The sequence below is a fragment of the Dipodomys ordii genome, unplaced genomic scaffold (assembly GCF_000151885.1).
Source record: "Dipodomys ordii isolate 6190 unplaced genomic scaffold, Dord_2.0 Scaffold8, whole genome shotgun sequence".
In the NCBI taxonomy this organism is placed as follows: domain Eukaryota; kingdom Metazoa; phylum Chordata; class Mammalia; order Rodentia; family Heteromyidae; genus Dipodomys; species Dipodomys ordii.
This window is the reverse complement of record NW_012267224.1, coordinates 28,460,665-28,481,942: the sequence shown is the minus strand read 5'-3', so window position 1 is coordinate 28,481,942 and position 21,278 is coordinate 28,460,665. Positions and strand designations below refer to the sequence as shown.

The window sequence follows — 21,278 nt, the reverse complement described above, 5'->3', positions numbered from 1 at the left end:
AAAAAAAAAAAAAAAATTTTTAAGGAAGTAATATATTTTTTACTAAAGAAATTTTAAGGAAGTGGCGCTGTGGCTCAGCGGCTCAAAGTGTGCAAGATTTGAGCAAAGAGCTCAGGGAACGTGCCTAGGCCTTGAGTTCAAGCCCCCAACCGACAAAAAAAAAAAAGATTTTTTTAAGCCTGGCACTGGTAGCTCACTCCTGTAATCCTAGCTACTCAGGAGGCTGAGAGCTGAGGATCACAGTTCAAAGCGAGTCCAGGCCAGAAAGTCCATGAGATTCTTATCTCCAATTATTCAACAGAAAACCAGACACGGCCCTGTGGCTCAAAGTGGTAGAACAATACCCTTGAATAGTAGAGTAGAGGGACAGTGCCCAGGACCTGAGTTCAAGCCTCACAACTAACAAAAAAAAGTGACTGTGTGACTATTAGTGGCAAAGGTCCTTGTACCATAATAAAAATATTCTGGAATTATGCAGAGCATGGTGATTCAGGCCTATAATCCTGGTCTTAGGAGATGGAGAACAGATCACAATTCAAGACCAGCTCAGGCAAAAGAGAGCTGTGTGTGTTAACATGCCTTCATCCAATCAAAGCAAAAAGGACTTCAGGTATGGCTCAAGTGGTAGAACACCTACCCATTAAGCATGAAGCTCTTAGTTCAAAAAGAAATGAAATAATGGGGATAGTTTCACAATCCTATGATTATTCTAAAACCCAAGGAATTATAAACATTTTGAAAATTTGTTAAGAATATAAGATTTTGAATGTACATTTTTCTCAATGTATTTTTTTTTACCTGTAGTTGTTATATTCTCTCTCTTTCAACTGGTCAATGTGTCTTTTCTTCAAAAGTAGCTTCTGTTTTTCCACAATCAGAAGCGGTCTACAAATACGGCCTGCATCTGTATAGATACGAATTTCTCTCTCACGAATATCTCTGATCATAGACACCTATACGTAAGAGACAAAGAAGCTCATGAACTTTTAATTTCTCTATCATTACAGTTTAGATAAATATAAACTATAAAACATTTGGCAAGGCACAGTGGCACATGCCTGTCACGCCATCCCTTAGGAGTCCAAGGTGAAACAATCACTTAGATCAAGAGTTCAAAACCAGGGGAATGGGTATGTGGCTTAGTGGTAGAATGCTTGCCTAGCATGCATGAAGCCCTGGGTTCAATTTCTCAGTACAACAGAAGCCAGAGGTAGTACTGTAGAGGTGGTACATAGAGGTGGTACATAGAGTGCTAGCCTTGAGCAAAAGAAGCTCAGGGACAGTATAGCCCAGGCCTATAATACTATTACTAAAATTATGTAACTTTTTAAATTTTGAATTGTGTATTTACTTCATATTACATTTCTATTGGACCATGAGGATCTAGAAAATATAACCATATTTTGGGAAAACGTATAGAAGTCACAAAGGAACCATCTGATCAAGTATATAGTCTTCTTGAAAAGTAAATAAAGTGCCAATAAGTTGGCTGTTTCCCCATGAATCTTTAAAAAGTGAAATTACAGCCAGGCGCCGGTGGCTCATGCCAGTAAGCCTAGCTACTCAGGAGGCTGAGCTGAGGATCACAGTTCAAAGACAGCGCAGGCAGGAATGTCCATGAAACTCTGATCTCTAATTAAGCACCAGAAAACAGGAAGTAGTGCTGTGGCTCAAGTGGTAGAGCGCTGGCCTTGAGCTGAAGAGCTGAAGGACAGCACCCAGGTCCAGAGTTCAAGCCCCACAAAAATAAATAAATAAATAAATAAAATGAAATTACACCTGGATCCTTTGGATTAGGTTTATTTAAGAAAGGAAAATATTTGGGGTCACTCAGTATAAAAATCATGGTTAATCAAAAAAAGCCTGATCAAAACCACTAAGTTCTTTCTCTAAAACTAGGGTCAAAAACCAAAAAGTGCCGAGCACTGGTGGCTCACGCCTGTAATCCTAGCTACTCAGGAGTATGAGTTCTGAGAATCAAGGTTCAAAGCCAGCTTGGGCAGGAAAGTCCATGAGACTCTTATCTCCAATAAACCACTAGAAAACCAGAAGTGTTGCTTAGCTCAAGCGGTAGAGTGCTCGCCTTGAGCTGAAGAGCACAGGGACAGTGCCCAAGCCCAGAGTTCCAGCCCGCAACCAACCCCCCCAAAAACAAACAAACAAACAAGAAGTAATGTTCCACATAAACCAGACACGTATGTGCCTATAATCCCAACAACTCAGGCAACAGGGGTAAAAGGATCATGAGACTGAGGTCAGCCTGGTCTACATAGCAAGATTCTGTAAGAGAAAGGAAGGATAGAGGGTTGGAGGGGGGGAAATGGAGGGAAAAAGAGAGGGAGAAAAGCAAGAAAGCAGGAGTGGAGGGGTGGAAGGATGGATGGATGGAGAAAAGGAGAGGAGGGGGGAGGAGAGGGAAGGAGGCAAACATTTTACATTCCTAGCCTATAGCTTATTCTATTTTTAACAGATAATTTGAGCTTTAATAAAATAGTAAATTTCTGCTTTGTGAGAGGCACCATAAAATAATTGAACTATACACATGGAGAATATATATGAAGAAAATCTATATCCTATTCTTATATATATTAAAAAAAAAAAACGCTGAACAAAATATACTAGGAGTACCATTCTGAAGTTCAAGAAAATACAGTAGGTTGGGAATGTAGTTCAGTGGTAGAGTACTTGCCAAACTTTTCATGAGTCCATGGGTTCGAACCCACACAAAAGGAAGACTCTTACCTCAGACACAATGATGTCCATCTGACGTCGCAATTTTCTTAGTGTGTTCATAAGTTGCTCAGGATCTTTATGTATTCCCACCCAGCATCCATTAACAAAAATCTTAGTGGCACTAAAATAAAAAGCATTCAGCACTTAGCAAGTCTATGCTATAATAACTAATAGTTCTAACAAGAATTTAACAATAAACTGTAACCCCTCTATATATAATAACAATTTATAATAACAATTACAAACATAAAAATAAAAAGCTTAATAAAAATTTAAAAGGCAAACTCTATCTATACACACTCAGCAATAGCTGCAGGAGAAATCTCTTCTAAATTTTCCATGCTCCATTCTTCTAAAAACTCCAGAATTGGAGATGGTTGAGATCCAACAGAAATATAAGCCATCAGGGCTAAATTCTTCACAAGTCCTACAGCATGGCCCTGAGAAACCACAGAAAAAGTTCTTGTAAGTTTTACATGCCTATAAAATTATTTTTCATAAACATTCTTCCTTCAATTTCATTTCAAGATTTATCCTTACCTTCTATACATAAAACTAATTCATACTTTAATTCTACACCACCTGAACACATAATTAAATCAAATCCTACGTAATTACTAGTTTGATTGTGCAGACTAATTCTACTGCATTACCTCTGGGGTCTCAGCAGGACACACCATTCCCCACAGGGTGTTATGCAATTGTCTTGGCTTTGCTAGCTTGCCATCTCTACCAATAGGAGAATTTAATCGACGCAGGTGAGAAAGAGTAGAAGCGAAAGTCAGGCGGTTTAAAACCTAGGGGGAAAAAAGTAAAATTTTAAAAGTTTGAGTAATACCATGATTTATACTAGCACAATGATGCAAAATCACTTTGTTTATTCTGTAATACTGGGGTTAGAACTGAGGCCTTGCACATGCTATGCAGATCTTAGGTGTTCTACTGCTAAGCTATTTCCAGCTACAAAGTTGTATTTTCCCTGAGAATCCCTCCTTATCCTAGTCTTACTTTGAATAATATTGTCCACGCATAACTAAACTGTTCCTTATTTTACCAGTGATAAGGTACAGTTTTAACATGCCACATAGTATTCATGAGGACAGCACTTTCCTTTTTTTTTTTTCCTCCCGTCAGTCATGAGACTTGAACTCAAGGCCTGGGTGCTGTCCCTTAGCTTTTTTTGCTCAAGGCTAGCACTCTACCAATTTGAGCCACAGCTCTACATCTGGTTTTCAAGTGGTTATTTGGAGATAGAGTGTCATAGACTTTCCTGCCCAAGCTGGCTTCAATCTTTGATCCTCAGATCTCAGCCAGACATGAGCCACCAAGTGCTCAGCAAGGGCTTTCCTTTTTTTAAAAAATTGTTTTTGTTCTCCACTGTTTTCAACAGCTGGCATGTTAGCTATTTAAATAAGCATTCAACCATATGCTACCAACTCATGTATCTTTGACCATAGCAGACATCTAATTCATCCCACTACTTTTTCCAGGATGAGGCCTCTTAAGTCTACCACAGGCAAACATCCACATTCACTGCCAATCCAGGATTACGCAAGATATTAATTACAAATAAGGTAATATTCAGACAGAAAGAAAGCAGGCAACTAAAGTTGACGCCATCTTTTTCTAGCCCTAAAACAACCCAAATCTGGTTTTTCTTTCTAAATCTCCCTTCCTTCAATCTCCTAACCTAGAAACTTCAAAATTATTTTTGTCTCTAAGTTTCTCCCTCCACACATCAATAGAAACCTAGCCCCTTCCTTCCCAGTATCACAGCAGTAGCTCAGGTCAGCCTGTTCTCAGCCCCCAATCCTACCTCCTGAATCCCTGCCTGTTCCCTCCTCAATCATCAAAATTATTAAAACATAGATACATCCGCATCACTCACCCACCTAAACATTAAACTGACTTCAGAAGAGCATAATATTAAAGCCCTGCCCATGGATCACATGTAAGCCCACCTACTTGGGAGGCAGACAGGAAGACTGTAGCTGGAGGCCAGCCTGAGAACAAAAGTAAGTAAAAACCTACCTCAAAGAACTAAGCAAGCACAATGAGGCATGCTTCTAATCCCAACTAAGAGAAAGGAATAACATTGTACTCCAAAACTCCTTAAAAAATAACTAGAAAGGGGTGACACTGTCCAAAAAGAAATTTACTCTTCACCTGATTCATGTAACTACAACCCCTCTGTATATTCCTTTATAATAAAATAAAAAATTTTAAAAATAAAAATTAACTACAGCCAAAAACTTATGTAAAAGTCTCAATATAGATAAAAGCTAACAAGATAAATTTTATTTTCATAATTCAAAAGCCTCTAGTAATTTTACATTTGACCAAGGAAACGAAAGCAAAGTCACTTACATTCACTAAGTGAAAGAATCAACAAGCCCTGTAATGTTTTCCTATGAAAGTTGTAGTCATAGTTGACACCTTTACCTGAGATACTCCAGCTCTGGCTTGATGAGCTTTCTTTTGGTCACCCCAGTTTCCAGTAGCTAAAGAGTATTTGAGCCCATCCGATATAATTCTTGTTTTAATTGCCAATTCCAAGTTAAAGTCCTTTCCTCGATCAATAAATTTCTGTGCATAGATCCGTACTTCTTTTAGCAAATTCTTAAACATGCTGTTAAATAAAATGACATTATTTTAAATATGCAAAGGTCTGCAAAAAATGCATTTTTTTCCTTTTTTTTTTTGGACTAGTGTCAGGGCTTGAACACAGAGCCTTGTGCTTTTTGTTCAGCTTTTTTGCTCATACCTAGTGCTCTACCACTTCAGCCACTTCTCTAGTTGGGCATTTTTTCTGGTTAACTGAAGAGTCACAAGGATGTCTGTCTTGACTGGCCTCAAAACATGATCCTCAAGATTTTAGGATTATAGGCATGAGCCACCTGCATCTGGTAAAATGCAATCTCAAAGAAGGTTGTGGCAAGTAAAAGCTATTATTATTTTTAATATTTAAAACAAACACATGTGTGCATTATACATATAAACTCATACACGTAAGAGGGAGCAATTAGGAAAAAATGTTAAAGAGGCTGCTTATGAAGCCAATAACAAAAAAAAGCTGAAAAACACTAATCTACAACTCACAAAACATGCAAAACACTAACATTAATTGTAATTTTTAGATTACCTATGTATTGTTTATTGAAGGAACTTTTTACTAAGTATTGAAAAAGTTAAAATGGAAAAAGTATTTTAAATTCATTATAGACAACAGAAATATTAATAAAAATTCATATATAATCCCAACCCAGTGCTATCTCCCTCCAGTTTGCATTTATGAGCTATAAAAGCTAGACTAAAAATTCTACTATTGGCACTTAGAAATTCAGGTCATGACGGCTATAGTTCAATGGTAGAACTTGCCTAGCACGCACCGTACTAGCACCAGCACCACCAAAACCAAAAATAAGTGGTACTCATAATCATAAACAATATTTCAGACATTAACTGGAAATAAATCTACCCAAGCAGCAAAGAGACTATACACACTTCACATGTAAACAATACAGATAGCTTGACAATGTAACCATTCCAGGTGGCTGAAAATGAAACCACACAGGAGGTACAATGGCTAACATTCCAGCTACTTGGGAGGCAAAGGTGGGAAGATTTAAGTTTGAAGGAAGTCTAGGCAATATAAGAAAGTAAAATTTCCTTACTCAACAATGGCATTCTGTAATTCCTTACCCTCTAAATAAGAATGCAAGTAAGGGCCCAGCAAGATCCAATCTTTTGTTCCCATAGTGATCTCGGTCATCTAGTTCTCTTCTACCCAAAGCTGCTAGAAGTAACCTATGAACCATATACCTTAAAAGAAAAAAGACAAAAGGAAGACACTTGAATTTTGGCTTTAAAAAAATAAACATCAAATAAATAGCTTCTGACATTCTTAGCTTTAAGAAAAACACTATCTCTATTATATCTGCCAAAGAACTTTGAACAATTAAATTAACGTACCCCAAGAAATAGGCTTTTTTAGTCTCACAAAAATCGCTGACACCAACATGAGGAAGCATTTCCTTTTGTAAGACTTCCTTTGCATATTTAATTCTTTTCTCTTTAGTAACACCAGGCTTTGCTCCTCTTGAACCAATGAAATTTAATGCAACATTCTGTTCTTGAATGACGAAGGCTTCATCAAGAGAAGGTTTAACCTATGAAATAATTTGTTATTTTCAAGTTTATTCTCTTTATTAAAATGCCCAATAAAACTTCACCAAACATATAAATTTTATAGAAAATCAAGGAGTCACAAAATTTTAGAATCCAAAGGCCACAGAGAGATCTAAAGATCACTGACAAATCCACTATCAAAATAGGCAATTTCACTACCTAGAAAAATACAAATAGCCTTAGGAGAAAGAATAGTGTTACTGTTTTTCTACACTTTAACAACCAATGGTAAAATAAAGTTCCTTCTGCATATCTCAAAAATATTTAGAGAAGCATGGTGATCCAATTAAAATTTACTGACTTACAAATAAATATGTCAGATTTTGTGTTCAGTCTTGATAGGAAGATTTTTTTTTGGGGGGGGGGAGGGTAGTAATGGGGCTTGAACTCTGGGCCTGGGTGCTGTCCCTCAGCTCTTCAGCTCAAGGCAAGCACTGTACCATTTGAGCCACAGTACCACTTCTGGCTTTTTCTGTTTTATGTGGTGCTAAGGAATCAAACCCAGCGCCTTATACATGGGAGGCAAGCACTCTACTACTGAGCCACCTTCCGGAACAGCCCAAGAAATTTTTAATGTATAACTAAACCACTCAATTTTCAAAGGAGATGACCTTAAAACCACATTGTTAAGTCTTACATTCCATACCCAGCCACTATCTGTAACCACATAAAAAGTTTCCTCATCTACAAAGTGACTAAAATAATTCCCAAGTTTCATTGCAGTTCTAACATTCTAAATATCCAACTGTATATAATAATGAGCATGAGAAATAAATAAGGGGTAACAATTAGTAACTTTAACTTCTGTAAGTACCCCTTGATAACATAATGTATACTAAAATGGCTTTCTTGTCTTTGACTTCTCTATGTTATTATCAAGACCCAGATTTAAACATCTAAATCTTAACCATAGAACCAGAGCTCACAAAAATGAAGCACTTTTGAATACCTGATTCATATATACAACATTCACAGACAGCTTTTAAGAGCTGAAGGTAAAACAGCAACTTTCACAAAGACAATATACTTAAATCAAATGTCTTTCACTTTATTAATGAAGTTTCCATTTGAAACAAGTATGAATAATTTGGTATGTCTGGAACAAAGAAAACATCTAAGTCAAATCAATTTTTTAAATTATTATATAAAGTAAACCTGGGGGCTGGGAAGGTGGCTCAGTGGTAGAGCACTTGCCTTGCATGCATGAGGCCCTGGGTTCGATTCCTTAGCACCACATAAGCAAAAAGAAAAAAGCCAGAAGTGGCGCTGTGGCTCAAGTGGTAGAGCGCTAGCCTTGAGCTGAAGAGCTGAGGGACAGCGCCCAGGCCCAGAGTTCAGACCCCACGACCAGACCAAAAAAAAAAAAAAAGTTAATGTTAAATAATGCTTACTGACTGTTGGTAAAATCTAACCAGAACTCATTTGTCATAAACAAATATTCTGAACTAAGCTCTCTACTTTTTAATGTTGTGAGAAAACATTTAGCTTGAATCATTTTTTTTTTTTTTGGTCAGACGTGGAATACTCTGGGCTTGGGCGCTGTCCTTGCATTATTCAGCTCAAGGCTAGCGTTCTACTGCTTGAGCCACAGCACCACTTCCGGTTTTCTAGTAGTTTACTGGAGATAAGAGTCTCATGGAGTTTCCTGCCCAGGCTGGCTTTGAACCGCAATCCTCAGATCTCAGCCTGAGTTGCTAGGATTACAGGTGTGAGCCATCAGCGCCCGGCTAGCTTGAATCTTAAGTCATCTTATTCACACCAGGTAATGTAGGACAGCTTTAAGAACAGTATATATGCTCTCACTTTTGATCTGAAAACCTCAATGTCATAAAAAAAAAGAGAAAAAAAGAAGAAAGGCTAAGCAAAGATAAAAAAAGAGACTAAAAAAGCGCTAGGAAGGTGGCTCAGTGGTAGAGTGCTTGCCTTGCATGCATGAGACCCTGAAGTGGCGCTGTGGCTCAAGTGGTAGAGCGCTAGCCTTGAGCTGAAGAACTCAGGGACAGTGCCCAGGCCCAGAGTTCAGGCCCCATGACTGACCAAAAAAAAAAAAAAAAATGAAATCCGAATTAAGAAAAAAGCTGCTATTAAAGACATTATAGTGGACTGGGAAGATGGCTCAGTGGTAGAGTGCTTGAGCTTTGCATGCATGAGGCCCTGGGTTTGATTCCTCAGCACCACATAAGCAGAAAAAGCTGGAAGTGGCGCTGTGGCTCAAGTGCAAAGCGCTAGCCTTGAGCTAAGAATTGAAGGACAGCGCCTGGGCCCAGAGTTCAGGTTCCACTACCAACAACAACAACAAAAAGACATTATAGGGCAACTGGCAAAAATCTGTATAAGAGCTATACATTAATAAGACTTACCTAAATCAAATTTGATGTCAATTACTATGCTGGATTATGTAAATGAAATGTCCTGGTTCTTAGGAAATATAATATACACTAAAGTATTACTTAGGAGTGAAGGCATATGGCATGTGTAAATTATTCTCAAATAGTCTAGACCAAAATACACACATACAGACAGGTAGGTAGATAGAAGGGGGGAAAAAAAACAGTTAAGTTAAAACAGCAAAAGTAACAACTGAATCTGGATGAATATTTAAGAGTTCTCCAAACTACTGTTTCAAATTTTCTTCAAGCCTGAAATTCTTTAAAAAGTTTTAAAAAGAAAAAGGCATAAACTATTCAATATTCCTTTTTACTTTGTACCAGACTCGTGTGCTTTTACAATCTTCCTTACTACTGTTTCCTCAAGCTGCATCAACTGACTGGCTGTCTCTGGTTTTCTATCAGTAAGAAAAGCCTAGACAGGGCTGAAAGTTTTCATTACACAGTAAATGCTACATTGCTCTCCAATCATTTTCTGCTGTTTTAAAGGTTACAATAATCAGTGTCTTTAATTTTATTGTAAAACATTATAAATACATTTTGCTTTTAAATTACCATTTCCATCATCTCTGGGTCTTCAAAATCATAAATAATATGTTCTAAGATATCTCGGTCAGACACAAAACCTAGAGCTCTGAACACAATGATGATGGGAACCTCTTGCTTGATATATGGTAGAGTTGCCACAATGCGCTGACCAATAGCACTCTTTTTTGCACCCTAGAAAAACAAAATATATCAGAACATGAATATACAAGAACTCAAAGCAATATAAAATAATCATGAAAATGGATGTATTAATTATAGATCATTATAGATCATTCAAAAGCATGCCTCCCTCTCCTCCTACAGCTGTTCTTTAAGACCTGTTCTTGAAACAGGTTTATGACTTTAATAGAAAGCCTGGTCATTATAATCTAATATGATTTCCACTGTCTTCTGTCTGCCAAGATTCTCAAGAACTACCAAATGCCAGATTTGGAAATTACTTTGGCTGCCAAAGAATATAAACACAACTGATGCCTTGCCACTCTCCATCCCTGAGGAAGGGGGAGATGGATTCTGAAAAAAAAAAGTAAATGTAAAAAGAGAAAGAAGCCGGCGGCAGTGGCTCATGCCTGTAATCCTAGCTACTCAGGAGGCTTAGACCTCAGAATTGAAGTTTAAAGCCATCTTGGGCAGGAAAGTCCGTGAGACTCTTTATCTCCAATAAACCACTCAGAAAACCGGAAGTGGCAGTGTGGCTCAAGTGGTAGAGTACTAGCCTTGAGCTAAAGAGCTGAGGGACAGTTTCCAGGCCCAGAGTTCTAGCCCCATTACCAACAACAACAACAATAAAAAACCATAAATGGACATATAGGGAAAGTTGAGCACAAAATGAAAACAAAATATCCAATCAAAGCTTGTCTGTAAGACAGTTCCTTGTTTACATAATGATTGAGAATTAACAGCTCTTGTAATTGGAAAAGATGCCTACTAAATATGCTCACACTGTAGTTTTAGCCACAATAAGGAACCTTTTCTCTACTGAATATTGGGGGTGATAAGAAATAATCATTGCAGGGGCTGGAAAAGTGGCTCAGTAGTAGAGTGCTTGCCTGGCATGCACAAGGACTTGGGTTCGATTCCTCAGCACCACATGAACAGAAAATTTGGAAGTGGCACTGTGGTTCAAGTAGTAGAGTGCTAGCCTTGAGCTAAAGAGCTCAGGAACAGTGCCCAGGCCCAGAGTTCAAGGCCCATGACCGACCAAAAAAAAAGAATCATTGCAGGCAGCCAAACACAAGGGGCATGTGAGTCGCTTTGAGGAACATATGTGTCAACAGATAATTTTGAGGACTTCATATGCCTCAAGCTGGACATTCTCTACCCTAAGTAGTTCACGTTACTAAATTAGCCTTCCCATTACACAAGTTTAAAAAAAAAAAATTTTTTTTTGGAGCCAGGCACCACCCCTAGCTACTCAGGAAGCCCTAAGACCTGAGGATTATCATTCTAAGCCCTCAGGGCAAGCAAGTCTGTGAGACTCTTATCAACAATTAACATCAAAAAAGCTGGAAGTGAGCTTTGGCTCAAATGATAGAGGGCTGGCTTTGAGCACAAAGGCTCAGGGATAGCAGGCCCTGAGTTCAAGACCCAGGACTGCACAAAAATAAATAAATTTGTTTGGGGCAGTACGGGATCTTCTACTTATGTTTCCTTGGTGTTGCCCCGGATGACAGGTATGTACCATTGCACCCAGTCAATGCTGGGATAACATGTGTGCACAACACCCAACCATTGGTTGAGATAGAATATCTTGGGTGGTTTTTTCCTGGACTGGCCTCAAGTTTCCATCCTTAACTTCTGTCTCCCAAGTAGCTAGGATTACAAGGTTAAGCCTCATTTTCAACTATGAAAACAGAACAATGTAACCTGTTGAAATTGTTTTGAGAAGGAGGAAAGGAAGGCAAGAACAGTGAAAGCAAGTTGGAATATATTATTAAGTATGGAAATGTAACAATGAAACCCATCCCCCCAACTAACTAGGTAATATATTTTTTTAACCAGTCCTGGGGCTTGAACTCAGGGCCTGGGCACTGTCCCTGAGCTTCTTTTGCTCAAGGATAACACTTCTGGCTTTCTCTGTTTATGTGGTACTGAGGAATGGAGCCCAGGGCTTCATGCATGCTAAGCAAGCACTCTACCACTAAGCCACATTCCCAGCCCTAATTTTTTTAAAAAATGATGGCCACTACTCGGAGGCTCAGATCTGAGGATTTGTAGTTCAAAGCCAGGAAACCAGAAGTGGTGCTGTGGCTCAAATGGTAGAGCACTAAACCTGAGTTGCAGAGCTGAAGAGCTGAGGAACAGTGCCCAGGCTCAGAGTTCAAGCCCCACAACCAACCAAAAAAAAAAAGAAAAAAAAAAGAGATGACCTAGGGCTGGGAATGTGGCTTAGTGGTAGAGTGCTTGTAGTATGCATGAAGCCCTGGGTTCAATTCTTCAGCATCACATACACAGATAAAGCTGGATGTGGTGCTGTGGCTCAAGTGGCAAAGTGATAGCCTTGATCAAAAGAAGGTCAGGCAATTATTACATCTATTCTTACACCTATTATATCATATTATGTCCACCTGAACAAATAAACTCTTTCCAAGTTAAAAAAAAAAAAAAGAAGAAGCAGCAGCAGCAGCTCAGGAACATTGCCCAGGCTCCAAGTTCAAGCCCCAGGACTGACAAAAAATAAAAAAAATAATTAATTAAAGGTAAAAAATACCAAGAGGACTAATTACACCTTCCAAAAGAACACTAATGATTACATCAAGCAATATAAGTAACATAACTGGCACACAGTAAATATCTGAGAAATGCTATCTCTAGATTACTTTATTAGGGCTAGAAATGTAGCTCAGTGGTACAGCACTTGCCTAGTGCATGCTAGGCTCTGGGTTTGATCCTCAGCACCATGAAAAGACACTACTATTATTACTTTTATGTAATTCCCTTGAGTGAACTGAAGTACTGACTTACATACATCTAACCCAAATATGACAGAGATTGGGGATATACCTTAGTTGAAGATCATGTGCTTAGTATGGTCAAGCTATATGGGTTCAATCCCAACCAGCTCAAAAAAAAATTATGGCAAAACTAGAAGGATATTACTTATGTAATTAAGGTATAAAAAACTGATTTAGGGCTGGGAAGGTGGCTCAGTGGTAGAGCGCTTGCCTTGCATGCCTGAGGCCCTGGGTTCAATTCCTCAGCACCACATAAGCAAAAAGAAAAAGCTGGAAGTGGCGCTGTGGCTCAAGTGGTAGAGCGCTAGCCTTGAGCTGAAGAACTGAGGGACAGCGCGCAGGCCCAGAGTTCAGGTCCCACAACTGGGAAAAAAAAAAAAAAATTTTTTAATTGATTTAAGCCAGGCACCGGTGGCTCATGCCTGTAATCCTAGCTACTCAGGGGGCTGAGATCTGAGGATCACAGTTTAAAGCCTGCCTGGACAGGAAAGTCTGTGAAACTCTTATCTCCAATAAACCACCAAAAACCAGAAGTGGTGCTGTACCTCAAGCAGTACAGTACTCGCCTTGAGCTGAAGAGCTGAAGGACAATGCTCAGGCCTAGAATTCAAGCCCCACCACTGACAAAAAAAAAAGATTTATGTGTTACTTCTACTCTTCTACAGCCCTTTTTGCTACCTTAGAAGAAGAAACAAGCTGCCATGTTGTCAAGAGTGGAATGGAAAGTCCCACATGACAAGGAAGTGTGAAAGACTTCCAACACTCAGCAAAGACCTGAAACACCTCAGTGCGATGGTCAATGAAGAACTGAGTCATACCAGAAAATCACATGAATGCGCTTTCAGATGACTGCAGCTTTGGCAAAGACATCTGGCTAGAGGACCCAGCTATGCTGCATGCAGATTCCTGACTCACAGAAACTGTGAAACCTTAAATACAGCTAGATGGAGTAACCAGTTTCCTGGCAACAAGTAAATAACATGAAGGTAACAGAAAATACCAACAGTGTACTCCAGGAGAACTTTTTAGAATGCAGTAGAAAACAAAGAAATAAACCCAAACAGCATCTCCTCAAGAGCCATACCTGTCCTCCTCTTGCCAGCATGCTAACCCATATAGTACTGGTAGGTCGGGAAGAATTCTCCAGACATGATCTACACTCTCCTGTGTAGGCATATTTAGAGTCTTTTTTGGCAAACACGTAGACTGTGTTTGTTGCCATTTTCTCTTGAGCAATTAGAACCTATAGAGACAATAACAAAGTTATAGCCATGAAACCTCAAAGTCACTGAAATAGAAGAGTAAAATTTGCATTATAATTTAACCTAATCCTATAGGCTTGTTGAAATAACTTTTAATGTCACAAACTCCATTTTGCATAAAAGCATCATAGAAATATATAAGCTTCAACAACAAATTTCTCATAAATATTAAATATAGCTAAGCTTAAGTTTAGTAAACTTAGCTGTCATACCCTAAATAATTCTAATTGCTACTTCCAGTATATCCTATAGGAAAGTCTGCTTTTTTAATATGTACTTAATCATTTAAAATTTAACTGTCATTTTGCAATGTTTTAAAATACTTTTACCATACCTTTTCTGACCCATTAATGATGAAATAGCCACCAGGATCCAAAGGACATTCATTTAATTCACAAAGATCACGATCTGTTAAGCCATTCAAGAGGCAGTAAGTTGAACGCAACATAATTGGAATCTTTCCTATAAAAGTTTTCTGATGCTGAGTCTGAAGTTGTTCTTCACCTTCTTTAATGACTGTTTTTGTTATGTCAACATAAAGTGGAGCAGAATACCTTTGAAAATAAAGTCAGAATTGAACAATAGTAAGACATTTGCTAAAACATAAATCTCCAACTAGTTAAATTATACTTTCCAACTTTTATTTCACTATCTGCTAGGAGGATCGAGTTTGAGACAAGTATGGGATACACAGCAAGACACTGTCTCAAGAAAAAAAATTATTAAATTTTAAATTGTCAACTATGAACAAGAAAACCTTTCTTACGTGAGATTTCTTAATCTGGCTTCATTGGGCATCATTGGTGAAGGGGCACCATCTCTCTCCCAATGTGTAGGCTTGGAGAGATAAATTTGTTCAAACTTTAGCAGGTATCTTGGCTGAAATTAAACAAAAACATTCAGGGTAAATAATTTTCTTTATAAAGCTTTAGTGGTTTCAAAAGTTGGGAGTATGGCTCAGTAGAGGACTACATGTCTAACACCTATCAGAATCCAGGTCCTTAGCAATAAAAAAAAGAAAACAGATTCTACTTGACATTAACATGTAGAAGCAACTCAAAACTAAGCCAAATTTACTGATGTGAACATTAAAGTCAATATCCACCTGCAGAAATGTCATTTTAAATATAATTGATTCCTTATGGCAGAACATAAGAAGACAACAGTCCACAGAAATACAAAAACTGCATATATTAGCTGCTATAAGTACATACAGAATAGTCAAAATAGATTTTAATCTATGAACTACACAGTTTTATGTGCCTTATCCCTTGATTATGGTGTAGAGTACAAAGTGACCAAAGCAGCTATTATCATCTAACCAATAAATCACTAGAAAAAGTAAATTTAACTCTCCAATTAAACATACAAAAATTAAAAAATCTTTTTTTTTGGGGGGGGTACGGTCATGGGGCCAGAACTCTGGGCCTGAGGGCTGTCCCTCAGCTCTTCAGCTCAAGGCTAGCGCTCTACCACTTGAGCCACAGCGCCACTTCTGGCTTTTTTCTTTTTTGCTTATGTAGTGCTGAGGAATTGAACCCAGGGCCTCATGCGTGCAAGGCAAGTGCTCTACCACTGAGCCACCTTCCCAGTCGCAAAAATTAAAAAATCTTAATCATTCTATATAAAAACTGACAACTGCCAGGTGCCAGTGGCTCACACCTGTAGTCCTAACTGCTCAGGAGGCTGAGATCTGAGGATCATGGTTCAAAGCCAGCCTGGGCAGGAAAGTCTGTGAGAATCTTATCTCCAATAAACCACTCAGAAGACCAGAAGTGGTTCTGTGACTCAAGTGGTAGAGCCCTTGCCTTGAGCTGAAAAACCGAGAGGCAGCGTCTAGACCCAGAGTTCAAGCTCCATTACTGACCAAAAAACCCCAAAAGAACAAAAAACAACTGAGAACTTACAATCTGACTGACCATAGCTCAGCCTACAATATAAGGGGAGAAAACAACAAATTTTTCAATAAAACATTTAACTGACCTAGGGAACAGTTCAAATAGTAGAACACCTGCCAGCAAGAACAAAGACCTGAATTTAAACCCCAAGATCTCCATAAAACAACGGCAACCAAAAAATTTTAATTGAGAGCTGAGGATGTAGCTCAGTGGCAGAATGCTTGCCTAGTATGCATGAAGTCCTAGTTTGACTCAGTGTCATAAGAAACAACAACAAAAACCCAAAAGCCTTTTAAATATTTATCTGCTGCCTAGTAAAACATTCTGCTCTAGGGGCTGGGAAGTTGGCTCAGTGGTAGAGCGCTTGCCTTGCATGCCTGAGGCCCTGGGTTCAATTCCTCAGCACCACATAAGCAAAAAGAAAAAAGCTGGAAGTGGCACTGTGGCTCAAGTGGTAGAGCACTAGCCTTGAGCTGAAGAGCTGAGGGACAGCGCCAAGGCCCAGAGTTCAGGCCCCACAACCGGACCCAAAAAAAATAAATAAATAAAGCATTCTGCTTGAGCATAAACTAAGCATCTTTTCTAAGAGAAGTCATTTCTCCCTTCACAGTCAACTTAAATTCCTCCCATCTTTTCTGGTAGACTGATAACCAAGCTTTAGAGATCACTTCCTCCAGTAGTAATTACTATACTGGCACAGTGAATATAGTCTCTAGTTTCACTAAGACTATATAGAGAAAAATAACTCAGGATTTTTTTAAAAGCACACCATGTTGCTTTTTTTGCTCTTCAGAACAAAATTTGGGGTAGCACCTCCAACTAGAATGAGTGAGATAGATCCTCAGAATATAATCTAGAAAGAAAAGTGACTGAAAAGACAAAGAACAGACTTCTTCCAGGCTCTGGTGGCTCACACCTGTCATCCTAGCTACTCAGGAGGCTGAGATATGGGGATGGTGGTTCAAAGCCAGCCAGTTCAAAGGCAGTCAAGTCCTTGAAACTCTTATCTCCAATTAACCACCAGAAAACCAGTAGTGGTGCTGTGGCTCAACTGGTAGAGTACTATCCTTGAGCTGAGGGACAGCAACCAGGCCCAGAGTTCAAGCCCTACAACCAACCAAAAAAAAAAAAGAATAGACTTCTCCCTCTGACCAACACTGAGGCTCTCTGTCTCACTTTGGACTTCTTCCTTTATTTTTGGTCCATCGTGGGGCTTGAACTCTAGGCCTAGGCATTATCTCAGCTCTTCAGCTCATGGCTAGTGCTCTACCATTTGGGCCACAGCACCACTTCCAGTTTTCTGGTGTTCAATTGGAGATAAGAGTTTCATGGAGGGCTGGGAAGGTGGCTCAGTGGTAGAGCACTTGCCTTGCATGCATGAGGACCTGGGTTCGATTCCTTAGCACCACATAAGCAAAAAGAAAAAAGCCAAAAGTGGCGCTGTGGCTCAAGTGATAGAGCACTAGCCTTGAGCTGAAGAGCTGAGGGACAGCGCCCAGGCCCAGAGTTCAGGCCCCACAACCAGACCCAAAAAAAAAAAGTTTCACAGACCTTCCTGCCCAGGCTGGCTTTCAACCATGATCCTGAGATCTCAGCCTCCTGAGTAGTTAGGATTACAGGCATGAGCCACCAGAGCCTGGCAAGCTTCTTACTTCTTTATAAATACTCAAATAAAAAGAACTACAGCTGGGCACTGGTGGCTCATACTTGTAATCCTAACTATTCAGAAGGCTGAGATCTGAGGATCTTGGTTTGAAACCAGCTGGGATAGGAAAGTCCATGAAACTCTTTATCTCCAAATATCCACCAAAAAAGGGAAGTGGACCTGTGGCTCAAGTAACAGGGTGTTAAACTTGGGCACAAAAGCTCAGGGACAGTACCCAGGTCCTGAGTTCAAGCCCCAAGATCAGCACCAAATGGCTCATGTCTAGGATCCTAGATACTAAGGAGTCTGAGATCTAGGGACTGTGGTTTGAAGCCAACCCGGGCAGACAAATCCAAGAAACTCTTATTGCCAATTAATCAGGAAAATGTCAAACTGAAGGAGTGGCTTACATGAGCAAAAGCTGAACAAAAGTATACAGTTTAGTTTACTTTAGTGTGCATGTATCCTAGTTATCCAAGAGGCTGACATCTGAGGATCATGGTTCGAAGCCATCAGAAGCAAGAAAGTCCATGAGACTCTTATCTCTAATTAACCATCAAAAGGACAGAAATAGAGCTGTGGCTAAAATGGTAGAGCAAAAAATCTGAAGACAAAACCCAAACCCAGAGTTCAACACCAGTGCGTGTATAGAAAAAAGAGAAAAAAATGAAGACAAACATGGGATGAGTTATTATTTTCCTTTCCTATATGCAAAAGCACAAGAAAAAAAAGTGCTAAGTCAGGTGCTGGTGGCTCACACGTGTAATCCTAGCTAATTAGGAGGCTGAGATCTGAAGATTGTGGTTCAAAGCCAGTCCAGGCAGGAAACTCTGTGAGACTCTTATCTCCAATAAACCACTCCGAAAACCAGAAGTGGTGCTATGGCTCAAGTTTGTAGATCACTAGCCTTGAGCTGAAGAACTAAGGGACAGTGCCTAAACCAACCAAAAAAAAAAAAAAAAGTGCCAGGAAAGCACTCAACCATTTAAGCCATATCCCTGTTTCAGGTTTGCTTATTTTAGGTATTCATGTGATTCCTTCCTTCATACTTACTATCTGAATAGGAAGATTAAGGCATTGTTTTTTGAGCAAATACCTTGTATTATCTACACTACTGATATTTTTTTCATCCTCCTAGAGGGCAAAAGAGTTATTAATAAATCAAACAGATTTAAGTGGTTTGTTTTACCTTTCCATGCAGTGAAATATATTATCAAGTATTGTGTAGTGCAATTACTTAAATTTTAGATAATATTCATAAGTTAAATTATTTGAAGTGATATTTTATCATTTCTGCCTCTGAACATTAAAAAAGATTAAGATTACTTGTGAAACTACATGCTTGACTTCTACTCTTTAAGCCAAGTAAGAGAATGGTTGGACTTTCAAACCCAGACTATTCTTCAACTATGCAACCTTAGTAGAAATAACCATCTTACCGGTTCTTCAACCTCTCCACTAGCATGCTGAGCTTCAGCTTGCAGGTCAATGGGTGGAGCATCTTCCACAATTCTTTGAACTGACATCTGAATAAACTCATCAAAAGAATCCAGCTGTTGTCTCACCAAGCCTTTTTCATCAAAATAGGAACTAGGAAATAGGAAAGTATTTAAGTTAATAATCAGTTGCAACTCAGTTTCTTATATATTTTTCCTATTTTATGAATAAGTTAACTCAATAAATACTCATAAAATACCAACCACTATATGACAATTACTAGAAAACCTAGGTGATACCTAAAAGAATGAGACCAGCAGTTTTTTCATGTATACCTTATTATTGTTTGGGGAAAAGAACACAACGTAAGATTTATAAGGAACTCTAACTTAATGTTTTTGGTCTTTTGTTTCGTTTTGTTTGTGTGTAGGCCAATACTAGGCACTGAACTCAGGACCTGAGCTTTTTCACTCAAGACAGGCACTCTGTCACTTGAGCTACACCATCACTTCTAACTTTTTGGTGGTTAATTGGAGAGAAGAGTCACGGACTTTACTGCCTGATCTGGCTTTGAATCTAAATCCTCAGATCTCAGCCACCTGAAACAGCTAGGATTAAAGGAGTGAGGCACTGGCACCTGGAATAATTATCTTAAGAAATTTTATTCGATCTCTTTGAAACACTGATTGTAAAATTTTTTTTAAAAAAGGAGGGGAGGGGCACAGGTGACTCCGACCTGTAATCCGGGCTACTCCAGAGGCTGAGATCTGAGAATCCCAGTTCAAAGTCAGCTGGGGCAAAAAAGTCTGTGAGAGTCTTATTTCCAATTAAACCACCAAAAAAGCTAGAAGTGGAGTTGTGGCTCAACTGGTAGTGCTAGACCTGAGCCAAAAAGCTCAGGACAGTATCTAGGCCAGAACCAGCAAAAGAAAAAGTGTCAAGAGAGAAAATTAAAGGTGAGCTGGGGGGGATGATCGGAAGGGGGGAAAAAAGCTGGAAAAATGAGGGACGGGGTGACACTGTTGAAAAAGAAATGAACCTATTACCTGACTTATGTAACGGTACCCCTCTGTATATCACCTTTACAGTAAGAAAGAAACAGAAAACGAGCTGAGTGCCAGTAGCTCACGCCCGAAATCCTAGCTATTCAAAAGGTGAGATCTGAAGATACAGGTTTGAAGCCAGCCTAGGCAGGAAAAGTCCTGGAAACTCTTACCTCTAATTAACAACCAGAAAACTGGAAGTAATTGGGCTGGAAAGGTAGCTCAGTGGTAGAGTGCTTGCCTTGCACGAATGAGGCCCTGGGTTCGATTCCTCAGCACCACATAAGCAGAAAAAGCTGGAAGTGGAGCTGTAGTTCAAATGGTAGAGCGCTAGCCTTGAGCTGAAGAGCTGAGGGACAGTGCCCAGGCAGAGTTCAGGCCCCCACAACCGACAAAAAAAAAAAAAAAAAAACTTCCAAGAAAACTGGAACTAGTGCTGTGACTCAAGGTGGTAGGTCTTGAGTGAAAAAGTTCAGGGATAGTGCCCAGGCCCTTAGTTCAAGCCTCACAACCAACAAAGCAAAACAAAAAAAAGTAAATGGACAGTGAAGGATAACAGTAAGAACTTTAATTTGAGGTAAAGTGATAGGGTTACACTGATTGCAATATACTGCAAATGTATGAAAATGTAGCAATGAAATCCCCCTCTGTACATTAGTGGAAGGTAATAAATGTTTGAGTAAGAAGAAAAATGTTGACATCAATAGTTAAAATAGTGAAATGTATGTGGAATATTCATTTTAAGTTAAAAATCATTAGTTCGCTAGGCTTCAGTGGCTCATGCCTATAGTCATAACTACTCAGGAGGCTGAGATCTGAGGAAAGTGGCTCAAAGCCAGCGTAGGCGGTAAAGTCTATCAGACTTTTATCTCCAATTAACCACCAGAAAATGAGTAGTGGAGCTGTAGCTCAAAGTAGGAGAGCACTAGCCTTGAGCAAAAGAGTTCAGGGACAGTGCCCACAATGGACAAAAATAAATAAATAAAAATTCTAGGGGCTGGGAAGGTGGCTCAGTGGTAGAGTGCTTGCCTTGCATGCCTGAGGCCCTGGGTTCGATTCCTCAGCACCACATAAGCAAAAAAAAGATGGAAGTGGCGCTGTGGCTCAAGTGGTAGGGTGCTAGCCCTGAGCTGAAGAGCTGAGGGACAGCCCAGAGTTCAGGCCCCACGACCGGACCCAAAA

The 21,278-nt window shown here is 39.3% G+C and overlaps 1 protein-coding gene across 1 annotated transcript in view; it reads right to left on the bottom strand.

The window, feature by feature from the left end:
* Polr2b (polymerase (RNA) II (DNA directed) polypeptide B, 140kDa) overlaps positions 1-21,278 on the bottom strand; it is a 40,995-nt gene that overhangs the window by 15,497 nt on the left and 4,220 nt on the right. The window contains exons 2-13 of the mRNA XM_013008931.1: positions 19,056-19,206; positions 14,840-14,952; positions 14,408-14,627; positions 13,896-14,054; positions 9,864-10,028; positions 6,706-6,902; positions 6,436-6,555; positions 5,176-5,362; positions 3,387-3,530; positions 3,034-3,173; positions 2,743-2,854; positions 804-953 (exon numbers count right to left, since the gene is read on the bottom strand). Coding sequence (XP_012864385.1) covers positions 804-953; positions 2,743-2,854; positions 3,034-3,173; positions 3,387-3,530; positions 5,176-5,362; positions 6,436-6,555; positions 6,706-6,902; positions 9,864-10,028; positions 13,896-14,054; positions 14,408-14,627; positions 14,840-14,952; positions 19,056-19,206 — 1,858 coding nt within the window. The remainder of the gene's footprint in view (positions 1-803; positions 954-2,742; positions 2,855-3,033; positions 3,174-3,386; positions 3,531-5,175; positions 5,363-6,435; positions 6,556-6,705; positions 6,903-9,863; positions 10,029-13,895; positions 14,055-14,407; positions 14,628-14,839; positions 14,953-19,055; positions 19,207-21,278) is intronic.